Genomic DNA, 13,644 nt, shown 5'->3' with positions numbered 1-13,644 from the left:
GGGTTATCTTAATTGATGGCAAAAGTTCCTATTTTTATAAAGTAAGAGGTATATAAATCTAAGTAAAGGGATAGATCTTCAATTTTATTGATAAGTACATTTTTATTTTTGTAAAGAATGTATTATTTTTATAAATCTTCCTCTGCAACAAGAGGAGATAAAACTACAATTCTTGTCTTTAGTCTGTACCATTCTTCTAAAAAACATCATACTACACCATTCCTTCATTTTGGTCACGTCTTTATTTCTGAATTTCTGGAGTTCAGAAGTTCTCTTAGAACCTCCTTAGATAAGAAATCTGCAGGTATCTTTTGTTTTTTAGGTTGATGACGGATGGAAAACTTGTACAATTTTTGGACAAAATTCTATCAGGAATAGAATTCATTTATTAAATCTAAACTAAATTCTTAATAAAATTCTAAATTTTATTAAGCTAGCTTCAACTTTTGCTGTTAAAGGACATTTCGAGATGGCCTCATCCATACAGCACACCAAACCATAAAATAGCTTATATGAATTCTCCCTCATTGTGCTTTTCAAGCCATGATTTTTGAAGTATTGTATGAACCAGGCACTTGTGGCTTACTAAATTAATCATGATTTAGGAATCCAGTTAATATTAATTCTTTTATGTTTGTATTGCTCTTCATCATTTAATTATTAGTAACTTTCCCTGAATTAGTCTCTATATATGTGAGTCTAATCCCCATCATCCTCTATGTGATTGAGGAGTATATTAATTATAGATGAATCAAATATATCTGGGAACAGAATAATTAGTGTTTGGCTATGTATTGTTATTGCATACAGTTTAGAGGATTGTTAATACCTCAGTTTAAACAAAGCACTTTGATTTGTAAATCCAGTCATTGTTAAGACAAAAACATATCAGTATAATCAAGTATTGATGTGTGAACAAGCTAAGGTAGTTTTAAATATACAAAATATTCTTTTCTTGTTTGATACTACATATGCAATCTTGAAGCAGTCCACATAATTATTCCAAGGATGAAAGCATGGAAGCTTTGTTTGTGTCTCAAACTTTCTAGAATTCATGAAAAAAAAAAAAACAATGCTTGATTAATAGTCTCTCTAAATTTTCTTCAAGAGTAGGAGAACTCTCATTCTTTACAGAATAAAATTATGTACAGAACATACTGGTTTTTTTCCTTGAATTTGTTTAGCAAAAGCTGTGCTCTAGAGGTAGCATACATACAATTAATGTTACAGCTTATATTCAATCAGCTCTGAGATTTACTGAAGCATAGAATGTAATGGACAGTGCTTGCATCAATAGTTAGCTGCTGCAATGCTTATGAGTTTAGGATCTTTTCTTATATTGAAATTAACGTGTTGCAGAAAGAGGATAAAGAATTGATATTGGCCAAGTGACTTATTATTAGGACTCTAATGTAATTGAAACAGATACCAAACAGCTTGTACAATAGATGAAATATAAAATAAACTGAAGGTATGCAATTAGAGTCAGTTGCAGAGAATATAAGATTTAGTATTCAGTAGTCAGAAATTTAAAAAATTATAATATATTGGGAATATGGATTGTGACAAAGTTAAGTATTGTGATTTAAAATGTATATTGACATATTTATCAATATGGTGGTCTTTATAAATGAAGAAACCTTTGATAGGATTTAAAGTGTATTCCTTTAGAACTTGGGTCCCAAAAGTACAAGGGCAGAAATAGCAGGGCTTTCCCACACTTCGTCTTCTTACAGTTAATCTCCTTAAAAGAAAAGACTTGGATAAAAGCCAGGAGGCTATAGCAGGTGGGATTATGTGGACTGCAGCAGGTGGAACTATACTGTATGGGCAACTGTTCTGAGAAAGTGTTTTTCCTTTACATAGAATTCTGTGGGATCTCAGTATTTAGTCTTGATAACAATAAAAAACGAGAAGTAGAGTCCTGTTCTGTGCATGAGTGTGGTAAGATTTCAATACAGTTAATTTGAGACATTAGTAATTGTTATATTATGTTTTTTATATTATGCAATAGTATATATTATAAATAACAAGATTTTGCTAGTATTTAGTCCATCAGCTGTTCACTAAACACAGGCACCATAACAGACAATTTTTTTTGTTTTGTTTTGTTTTTGGATGCACTGAGTGCAAATGTCTGGTGTTATAATATTTTATCTTTATACTACATCATGCTATAAGTATTAATAGCAAAATAGGATGTGAGAGTTAATATATCTTGGACTTCAAAAGAAGTATAGAATCATTTGCTGCATCAGCACCTCTAGGTGCTATATTTCAAAACTTGTTCTAGTTGAAGGATAACTCAATATCCAGTGGCAACAAGATAATAAAATACCCAGGTTGCTTTTTTGGTGGATTTTGCATTACAGAAGTATTGAAGTATCCAAGACTCAGTCAAAATCTTAGTTATGCTACTATAAAGTTTCTTTTGCTTTTATGTGCAAATTATTTTCCATTTGTCTTCCTTTTTTTAATATTAAACCTGATTTTTTTTAGACTTCGAGAACAAGAAAGAAAAGAGGCAGAAGAAGCTAGTCAAAAAGAAGTAGAAGAATGGGAGAAGTCTCTTCTGTCTCAAGCAGCACCTACTCAAATGGAAAACATGTGGGAAATTCCAGCTATTGGCCATTTTCTTTGTTTAGCACAACATATTTTAAATTTGCCTGAAATAGTATTTTATGAATTGGAACGCTGTCTTTTGATGCCTCAGTGTAGTCCATTTTTGTCTAAAATAATGACTTCTTTGTTAAGTCCTCCCCATCGAAGATCTACTTTGCATCGAAGACCAAGTTTACCTTACAGGACTTGGGAAGCAGCACTTAGACAGAAAGTACAACAGTGGTATACAATGGTTGGGCAAACCGATAATCCAGACAGTTGTGCAGAAAAACTTGGCCTCTGTCCTCAGTTTTTCAAAGTTCTTGGAGAAGTCAATCCTTTGGAGGAAAAACCATTTCATGAACTTCCATTTTGTCAGAAGGTATGGTTGCTTAAAGGCCTCTGCGACTTCATATATGAGACTCAAAAGGATGTACAGGATGCAGTACTTGGTCAACCTATTCATGAGTGCAGGGAAGTGATTCTGGGTTATGATTACTTAGAACATGCTTATGTTCACTTCCCACAATTCTGTGGTGCAGACGTACGGATTTATAAGCAAAAGCCTTTTCATGCCCCTGAATTTCCCATTCCTCCAATTAAAGTAAAAAGAGTACCACGCATTAAACTGGAGAAGGTGAAATGTGAGTATGGCACCAAAAGCAATGGGGAAATTAGATTTGATGCTAAAGAGCTGTTGCCTCATGCAAAACAAGAACCTGGAAAAAATCTTTGCTTGGCCAAGGTTCACTTGAATCTCTTGAATGTTATACCAGAACATGAAATTAAATACAATTGTGAAGAGAAAACACATAAGGATTGTGACTTTACAAAAGATTGCTGTAAAGAAAATCAAGACAAAGGCATTGTTTCAGAAGATGGTTTGGGGGAACCTCTTAGCCCAGGAGAAATCAGGATTCTAGAAAACAAAGAAAAATATGGTGAATCTTCAGTTGTCAAACTTGAGGGAATCCCATTAAAAGAAAACACACTTAAAACATGCCAGATGCATGTGAATGGTAATCAGACTGACAATGCAGACTTTAATTGTCACAAAGTTACTAAAGAAGTGACTTCAAAGAATTCGGTAGAACAGAAAACACTAATGTTTAGTAAAATAAGAGCAAAGAAGAAGAAGAAAAAGAAAAAGAAATTGAAAGATATTTTGAATGAAAGCCTTCAGAGAAAACGTGAGATTCATCTCCACTCATTAAAATCTTATAAACCTGAGATCCAGAATAAATTACTCATGATAAAAAAGAAAGCCAAACACAAGAAGCACAAATCTGGTAAGATGACTTGAACAAAGCAACGGGGAAATAATTTTTCTGGTTGTTTTTCTATTTTAACATTTAATGTTGGCACTAAAAATTGTTCTGAGTTTGACTTTCTTTCCAGCCTAGACTGTACAGGTAGCATCCCTCCACACACAGAGGAGAGAGGAACGCCTCCAAAGGGCTGTAGGAATGGAGTTCAGACTCCGAAGACCTGAACTTTGTTCCTGCAATTATTCAGAGGAGTTCCCTTCTGCGCACAGAGGGGAACTGAATTCAGCAGGCAGCCTCTTTCGCGCTGTCTGCTTAGAAGATTATTTAATGACTGCAAGCAGGAATGCAGGAGTGCAGTTGTTGAATGAAGCAGTCACATGGGCATTTCACTTAATGTCAGTTTCTCTCAACAACTGAGATTCCAGTCCCAATTGTCATAAATTGAAGACTAATTATATTAAGCTTGCAGATTATTTGTATTTTACAAAAGTAGTGTCATCAGCACTTACATAGGCTATTAATGTTTCTTCCCCAGTGTTGAATTAATCTTCCAATCCAGCTTCCCTCAATATATATACTATATATAGGTTGAAAAAATAAGGAAAGAGTATGCAACCTTCTCTCACTCCTTTGTCAATTGGGGGGCAGTTTTTTTTGCTATATTCCATCAAAACTGTGGTTTCCTGACCTGTGTATAGGTTTTGCATGAGGAAAAGAACATATTCTAGGATTCCCATTTTTAAACAACATTCTATAGCTTGACATGATCAAAATAATCAAAGGTCTTTCTGTAATCAATAAAATATATAATTTTTTCCTATTCTTTGGCTGTCTTAATTTATCTAGAGCACATTAGCAATAATATCTTATATTCCAGCCTTTTATGAAATCAGGTTGCATATCTGGCCACCTCTTTTTCATACAGGATTCTAATTTGCATTGGATGACCCTAAGGCTTATTTAGCTAGCATGTGAAATTAAGGATACTTTATGATAGTTTGCAGAGTCTATTACTTTTTCTTTCTATGCTATTAAAATATAGGTTGACCTTTTCCAATCTGTTGGCCACTGTGTATTCTCACAACATACTGTATTTGTTGGCCTACTTTGATTAGAATCCTTTCTGATTCTTCTTCTGTTGCTTGTCATATTTTTGAACATATTCTTTCTATTTCTGTAACCTCCTGATTTGGCAATGACCAGAGTATACTGTTCTCATTAGTGATCTTCTGGTACTAGAGTTTTTTTAAAATTGGGAATGTCTTCCAAAGTATATTGGATATTGATAACTGTACTTTACAGAATCACAATATACTCCTTTCATATTGTTTGATCTTTGAATCAGCTACTATCAGTTGAATAAATTACTATCTTCCATTGGCATCCTTTAGCATTCCAATTCAAAGTTGGTACCTATTTCTCAATGCAATGATGTTTTGAAAGACTTTGCTTGTTTTTCTATGTTTCCATTTTCAATGTCTTTACAGATGTCATAATACTGCTTTATGTCTTTTCTAATAGCTTTCTGAAATTCTTTGTCAAATTCGGTTCTGATATCTTTGTCTTTCTTGGCTTTAGCTTCTCTTCTCTTCTTGGCAATTTTCACTATGCATTCTGAGATTTGCTTTTTTCTTTTCTTTAATCTTATGCACTCTTTTTTACATAAATCTTTAACAGTTTATTTTAGTTCATTCCAAACTACTTCTGGTTTCCTCTCCATAAGTTCACAATTTCAGAATGATTCTGGATATTATCTTTGAAAATATTGTGTACATGATCAAGTTCTTATCATTGTTTATGGAGATTCTCAGTCATCCAGGTTATGGTTGTCCCAAAGGTGCTTTTTCAAGAGGCAACTGGACTTTCTTGTTTTTCTTTGAAGAAGTTTCATTTCTCATCCAAGAAACTTCTTCAGCTCTGACTGGATGGTGGGGAATGGAAGAATTACACCATCCTTTCAGCAGTTCCAAGAAGGCTCCACACCTATTTGCACGAAGGTGACCCTGAGGACACCAATAAACCTCCAAGTTGTCTCAATGACTTTCTAAAAGAATGCAAATGACCAGCTATCTGCAAGGAATATAAATGCTTCCATTCCCCACCATTCAGTCAGAATTTAAGAAGCTTATTGATTGAGAAGTGAAACATCTTCAAAGAAAAATAAAGTCCAGTTGCCTCTTGAAAAGGCACCTTTGCGATGGAAAGTAGTTGGATTTTTTTCTTACAATTTAATTTAATCTGGAAGATGTTCATGAGCAGTTAGTGAAGTATTCCATAGTCAGACCTTGGCCATATCTTTATTTTTATAAAGGAGCTCTTCCACCTCCTTGTACCAATAATATAGTCAATTTGATTTCTATGTACTCTCTCTGGTGTACATAGAAATTTCATTTTGGTTATTTGAAGGCTGTGTTGGCAATTAATAAATCACTGGATTGGCAGAAATTGATGTTGTTCTTCTGCTTTATTTTGGTTTCCTGGGCCATACAGTCAGCTATATTTTCCTCCTTAATTATTTCCAAGATTGGCACTCTAATCTCCAAACACAGATAATATATCTTGCTTACAGTTCTGTCAGTTTCGAATTGAATCTGATCATAAAACTCATCAATTTCTTGTTCTTCTGTATCGGTGGTTGGAGCATAAACTTGGATAATCATATTAAATGGTTATTTACAATGTTTAATTGGTATATTAAAAAAATTAATCCCGCCGTTTATTATTTTTATGAATAGCTCAAGGTGGCGAACATGTGAAATACTTTTTTTCCTTCTATTTTCTCATATCAACAATCCTGTGAGAAGGGTTGGGCTGAGAGAGTGACTGACCCAAAATCACCCAACTTGCTTTCATCCCTAGGCAGACTGAAATCATAATTTCCTAGTTTCTAGCCTGGTACCTTAACCACTAGATCATTGGGTCATTAATTGCATTGTAGTCAAGTATTGTTCTTACTGTACCCTTCCTAAGAATGAAAGCAAAATAATTCTGACTTCTTTTTGAGTCTTGATGTGCTGTTCCGCTCACTCACACATACACGTAACTGTGGTTTAGTGGGCTTGTTAATATTCCCCAACAATTCCCTTCACCAAAAACTGTCCCAATTAAGTCCAGCCACAAGCAGACCAGGGTTAGCCCACAGAGCAAGGGCCCAATAGTCCACAAAGCACTTGAAAGTTGATCAAACAAAATAACTCCACCAGACAAACTGAAATCCACCAGGCAAAACTTAAATCCACACATAAGAAATCTCACATGGCAAGAAAAGTCCATGGTCTCCAAGGCACCATTCCAGAGTGAAGCAGAATCATGACAACCGGACACACAGCTAGAGAACAAACACATTGTTCCCAGCAATGCCTTCATCCATCTGTTGTGGTAAATAGCCAGCTTCCGGTGCAGCTCATCAAGACGGGTGGGGCTTTCTCCTCTCAAATAGTCTGGCTGACCTTCTCTGCTCCTGCCTTTTCTCTGTCCTGGATCAGATGCAGAAGGCAGTTCCTCCTCCTCTTCGCTGGCTGTCTGCCACTGCAAGCTTTCCCGAGCTGGAGTCTCAGCCAAATCCCTTCAGGACAGCTGTCCACCATCAATCCACCCAGTTCCTGATATGCCAGGAATTGGTTCATCCTCCCCTGAGTGGACATCCTATGAGATATCTGGGAGACATCACATTTGAGTAGTAAACAGTGTGATCTTTTGACTGAAAATATCTGACAGCCTTACCAGTAAACCAGATAGGAAGCATCACCTGAGAAACTAAGGAGGGTCCCTTCTGGGCCTCTTGCCCTATCAACTAGCCAGCTCTCTCTTATCTGTGTTCCCTAGGCAGAAATTATTTGCCCCTTCTCCCAGGGTCTTTCCCACATGCCTACAGAGTACAATTCCAATTCATTCTATTTACTAATACCTAAGATAGCAATGTGTAGTTGTTTCATTTCATATTTCTCTGTTCTGAGTTTGTTCATGCTTCTTACATTCCATATTTCCTTTGTAATTCTGTCTACAGCTTTGGATTTTCTTTTCATGGCAATATCAGCAACTAGACTTCCTGAAGGCTTTAATGTAGCTACATTATAAACACCATTAACATGCTGAAAGATCCTCAACTCTTCCTCAGTACTATGTTGAATGCCATTTGACTTAAGGGGTTCATCATTTGCCAATGTATCGTCAATTACTTTATATTATTTATATACTCCCAATGTTCTTCACTCATCCACCACCATGCTGAGGTAGCACAGCAAACATTCCAGAGGAAAGAACCAACATTATTACTAGCTGCTCAGAGTCAACTCAAATTGTGAAATGAGTAGCATATAACAGAATAACAGAGTTGGAAGGGACTTTAGAGGTCTTCTAGTCCAACCCCTTACTCAGGCAGGAAGCCCTATACCATTTCAGACAAATGGCTGTCCAATCTCTTCTTAAAAACTTCCAGTGTTGGAGTACCCACAACTTCTGGAGGCAAGTCATTCTGCTGATTAATTGTTCTAACTATCAGGAAATAATAAATTAAATTAAATAAATATATAAATAACTTATGGGTCTCTCTGGTCCCTCTTTCCGAGAACTGCCTTTAAAAGCAAAACAATTTCTTCAATATTTGAAGATCATTCTTTTTAAAACTTACCCATTACTATCATAAAAATGTTCTAGTCTTTTTGTAGCAATGTAAACATCAATGCATTGCTTCTATTCATCATTCAAATAATGTATTAGGTGCTCAGAGTCCATGTTTCTGAGCCATTGATATATTAAGTAAACTTAGCTCAAATGACTAAAATTAAGCAAAATTCAACTATTTTGAGTCCTGCTCTGCATGAGCTTTATTTCCAGTTTCATAATGACAGAAATTCTCTTAAAATTTTTGAGTTCCCTATCTGGCCCCTAAATATTGATATTGAGATATTTTTTCTGACAGATATGATATCCTGGTTGGTTTTGCTTAAAATGTTCAATGTGGAAGAAAAAAATTAAAGAACTGTATTAAGTTTTGATTATCCATGTTCTCAAAACATTCACATAGAAAAGTTTATTTTAAAACAATATCGTTAATCGAACATTAGTGAGGTTGACCTTCAGTAAATTCAAGATCTGAGGGTAGCTAATTCATTCTATTCTATCAATCAAATAGATCATAAAAGGAATATATTCATTGCAATTTGAACTCCTGTAATGTATATTATGTAAGAATATTATATTGTATCATTTCTACATATGACACCTAATAGGAAAAAATATAAATGCTTTTTTTGGTCATTCATTTGCTTATAAGAATTTACTCTCTCATCTTTGAAGATATAGGTTTATAGGATATCAGATATATGAAATAGGTAATAGAGGAGGAACTACAAAATATTCCAGCCAAACTGGCTGTTTATTACCAAAATCAAACAGTAAGAAGACCTTGCAATAAAATGTTAACAATGTGAAATGTTTTTAGTTAGTGGTATTCCAGTGTTTCTTGATGTATACTCTGGGAACAGCAGTATTTCATAAAAAAAGTTAGAAGTGTGCACTGAATGTTCATAAAAATACTTCATCTTTTACACATGATCCCACACTGCTGGCAAATTGCTATGGGGGGATTTTGATTTATCACTTTGATCAGCACTGGGGTGCCTCAAGCAAGGAAATTGCAATGCCCATTTCAATTCATAAAGCAAATGGAACTGTTTCCTCCACTCAAGCAAAATTCCCTTTTCTGATCACAAAACCATTGGAAGTACAGGCACAGAAGACAGAAATTGCATCAAGCATGTTTCCAGTCACGGTTTCAGTAGTCAAACAGTTTTTAAAAATTATAGATCTCTGTCAGTATACCATAATCTTGAAAAGTTTAAAAATGTCGACCTACTCTGTCCCCAATCCTGCATTGTGTTTGATTTTCTCCGTTGTCTAACAATCAGCATTCCTTGAGTACTAAGTGCACCGAGGTTTTGCAAACATGGGATTTTTCCATGCTTGCTGATAATTTTCTGGTCTGCATCAATTTAACTGCATGATCTTTAGTATAGACGCAGCTGTATTCACTATTTACTTAAATATAAAGAATGGGTAGAAAATGTATTCAACTAGAATAGCAACTAAATAGATCAAGAAGGGGCAACCTGAGGTCCCCCAGATGCAATCCTAATGACAAGGAATTTTGAAAGTTGTAGGGTAAAGTATCTGGAAGACAAGAAGATATTTTGCTTTTCTATCTCTTTTCAGAAATAAAATTATCACCCACTTAACCTCCCACATCAAGTCTAGCCTATAATACTCAACAACTATCCAATCTGAATCCAAATACAATAGTCTGCAAAATATAGGTGATCCTCGATTTACAATAGTTTATTTAGTGACCGTTTGAAGTTACAACGGCACTGAAAAAAGTGAGTTATAACCGTTTTTTGCACTTATAATGCTGCACTTTTGCAGCATTCCCCTGGTTACATTATCAAAATTCAGACACTTGGCAACTGACTTATTTATGATGGTTGCAGTGTCCCAGAGTCATGTGATTACCTTTTGTGACCTCCTGACAAGCAAAGGCAGTGGGGAAGCCAGTTCACTTAACAATCATATTCCTAACTGAAAAACTGCAGTGATTCACAACTTTGGCAAGAAAGGTCATAAAATGGGGCAAAACTCACTTAACTGTCTCACTTAGCAACAGAAATTTAGGGCTCAGTTATCAGAAGTCGAGGACTACCTGTATTTATGGATCAGCTTGTGATCTTAAATGTCAATGTCAGTTATTATTTTTAAGGGTAATTAGGATTTTCTGCTCCTATCTACTTTGAATATTCCGGATGCGGGAGATGTTGATTTCTTTAAAATTTTAGGCTTGAATTCTGTCAGATAAGATGTGAATTGTGTATGTAAGTACAGAAGAAGAAGAGAAAGGACATATATATGAGAGAAGTCGAGAATATTGGTTTTTTAAAAATTAATTTTTAAGGGATCCTTCAATATAAATCCAACATTACTAGAATATTACTAGTCTGAGAAGAATAAAAGAATGATTTTTTTAAATTTAAATCTTGAATTTGAATGAAAGTCTTATACAAAGCCTTACAATAGTAGTTGTCTTACTATGACTGAAACATTCTTGATTCCTACAAACTGTTGCGAATTAATTTTCAAATCCATATTTTTACACATATGAATTTATATAGTTACGTTGCAAATCTTTTTTCCCCCTTTAAAGGAAAGAAATCCATATCTAAAAAAGCAGTTACAAAGAAAAGGAAATCTATTACAAAGCCTATTGTCCCAGAATTCCAGGTAATACCTTTTGGGTTTTATTTGGTTCAATAAATGATTTGAAAGCTTGTAACTTCTACAGTGACTGGTTAATATCTCCCTCACTCCAAATAATACTTAGGTTAACATTACCAAATTAATAATAAACAAAAGAATTTGTCCTGAAATAATCATATAATATTTTATCTAGATTATAGAGATTTTTTGGAATTGCATTGGTCAGTGACAAGTGCATGTAACAATAATCTGAGAATTGGTGTCAGAGGAAGATTATATGGAAGAGAATATTTGTAGCTCAGGGTTGAGCTGTGGAAATCTTGATGTTGTCCAAGCTTGGTTTTTTACTTGTAAATGTGTCACTACCAAACTAGATACAGTGCTACAAAGGAATGGGATTTGCTCTCATTTTATATGCTAGTGGTACATCCATGAACACCAACTATCAGTCAGAGCACATGATGAAAACACTTAACTCCTTAAAACTCTTTAACCATAACTTCAACTGGGGAACTGTGAACATCCTAGATCACGCCAAGTCCAAAACTGCTAGAGAATTTCTGGAATCCTGGCACTGAGACAAATCAACCATCAACAGGCACTTAGAGATAAACAACATCTAAATAGCATTCAACAAGACAATCAAAAAGCCAAAAAGGAATCACTAAGACCAAAACACTTCCTCACCAGCAATCAACACGCAGATGAGCAGAGATTAACACCAAGTTTAACACTAGATCAAAAATCAAAAAGTAAATAATATCCTAATCAAGAAACTATCAACTCAGACAAGCAACCTAAACAGTAAACAACAACTCAATCAAGAAACCACCAAGACCACTCCCACCAACACTGTTAGGGCAAGCCACTAATACGGTATATAAAGAGAGCAAACCCCACACTTTCTAGCACTGATGGTGTTGTCTATTTGGGTAGTGAAACATCTACAAGAAAACAACCAAGCTCAGAGAGCACCAAGAACCCCACAGTGTATTATGTATTAAATATTTATTACATATATTGATGGAATGGTCATTTTCCAACTATGAATCCTTATATACTGCTCAAAAAAATAAAGGGAACACAAGCAGAAGACATCCGAGATCTGAATGAATGAAATAGCCTTATTAAATACTTTGTTCTTTACATACAGTAGTTTATACACTGCTCAAACAACTAAAGGGAACACAAAACTACTGTATGTAATGAACAAAGTATTTAATAAGGCTATTTCATTCATTCAGATCTCGGATGTCTTCTGCTTGTGTTCCCTTTATTTTTTTGAGCAGTGTATAATAATTTGGGGGCCATAAGCCAGGTAGTGACGCAACTGAGATATTCTGGCCTGGCTTTAAAAATAGCTGGTCAGAGTCTGTGGTAGTAGGCTAAATAAATTTAAATAAATAAATAAACCTCCCCCTTGTGTGTATGTGGTATAATAGGAGTGGAAGGATTCTGCCATTCCCACATACGTTTCCTCTAGAAGAGGGATCAGAATTGGACTATTTGAAAATATTTTATAGTTACAGTAGAGTTGGAAGGCCTCTGAGATGCAGAACAACAACCACTCATATTCTTAAAATCCCTCCAAACCTGAAAAATTACATCAATTTTTTTTTTCATTTTACTGCTGGCTTTCAACATCATTAGGGACAATATGTAGCACAAAGTCTGCCCACCCCTTTTTATGGAACCCAAATGACATCAAAACTTAACAAAAGTGCAGCTATACTTCAGGGGAAGAACTCATATGAGCAGATCAATGATAGCAGAGAATGCTCAGTGGAATCCAAATCTAACTGGTTCTATTTGCAACATATATTCAATTATTTTGTAAATAATTGAGTGCAGTAATACTTATTTTCTAATAAATTGTGCTGCAGGTCTCTGATTTTTAATAGTTTAACTTTTTTCTCTTTTTCCAGCTTATTTGCACTAATCTTGATGAACTCAGGGAATTAATTAGAAAAACTGAGAATGAACTCAAAGATATTGAGCATATTAAAAAGAAATCGGTATGTGTTTTATTTTTTTTCTTAATGCATCATATTAAAGCTATTTGTTAAGATCATTTCTTTTAGATAGCTAATCAATGGTTTCTCAATTCTGATCTGGTTGTTCAACTGTTACTGAACAAAAATTCCTAGTATCTTCCACCATTGAACATATTGACTGGGACAGTGCAACTTCTTGAAAGCAACTGACTCCCTAATCTCTATTTTTTTCAATCATGAAAAACTTTAAAAGTTTTTAACTAGGAGACATTTTGGTTTCCAGTTAATTTAAATGAAAGAAAATATTTGGATACTAGTATTTGAGCGTTATCTCTAATTACAACTTATAATGTTACCTTTAGCCAAATAAAATAACTTAGATTTCTATATTGTCTTCCAATCTCCTAACAGATTTATCAAATACTGAAAGACTTCTGAATAGGAAACATAATTGTATCACTTTAGTACATCATGAAACTAGCAGGAAATTACAGATAGTGCTTAACTTACAGTGATTCATTTAATGACCATTC

The 13,644-nt window shown here is 34.6% G+C and overlaps 1 protein-coding gene across 3 annotated transcripts in view; it reads left to right on the top strand.

The window, feature by feature from the left end:
- BRD10 (bromodomain containing 10) overlaps nucleotides 1-13,644 on the top strand; it is a 65,878-nt gene that overhangs the window by 36,074 nt on the left and 16,160 nt on the right. For all 3 annotated transcript variants that reach the window (XM_034410360.3, XM_034410359.3, XM_034410358.3), the window contains 3 exons: nucleotides 2,500-3,890; nucleotides 11,065-11,141; nucleotides 13,043-13,132. In XM_034410360.3, coding sequence (XP_034266251.2) covers nucleotides 2,500-3,890; nucleotides 11,065-11,141; nucleotides 13,043-13,132 — 1,558 coding nt within the window. The remainder of the gene's footprint in view (nucleotides 1-2,499; nucleotides 3,891-11,064; nucleotides 11,142-13,042; nucleotides 13,133-13,644) is intronic.

Source organism: Pantherophis guttatus, chromosome 2, assembly GCF_059756535.1.
Source record: "Pantherophis guttatus breed Tessera chromosome 2, ASM5975653v1, whole genome shotgun sequence".
NCBI lineage: Eukaryota > Metazoa > Chordata > Lepidosauria > Squamata > Colubridae > Pantherophis > Pantherophis guttatus.
This window is presented reverse-complemented; position numbering and strand designations above follow the sequence as displayed.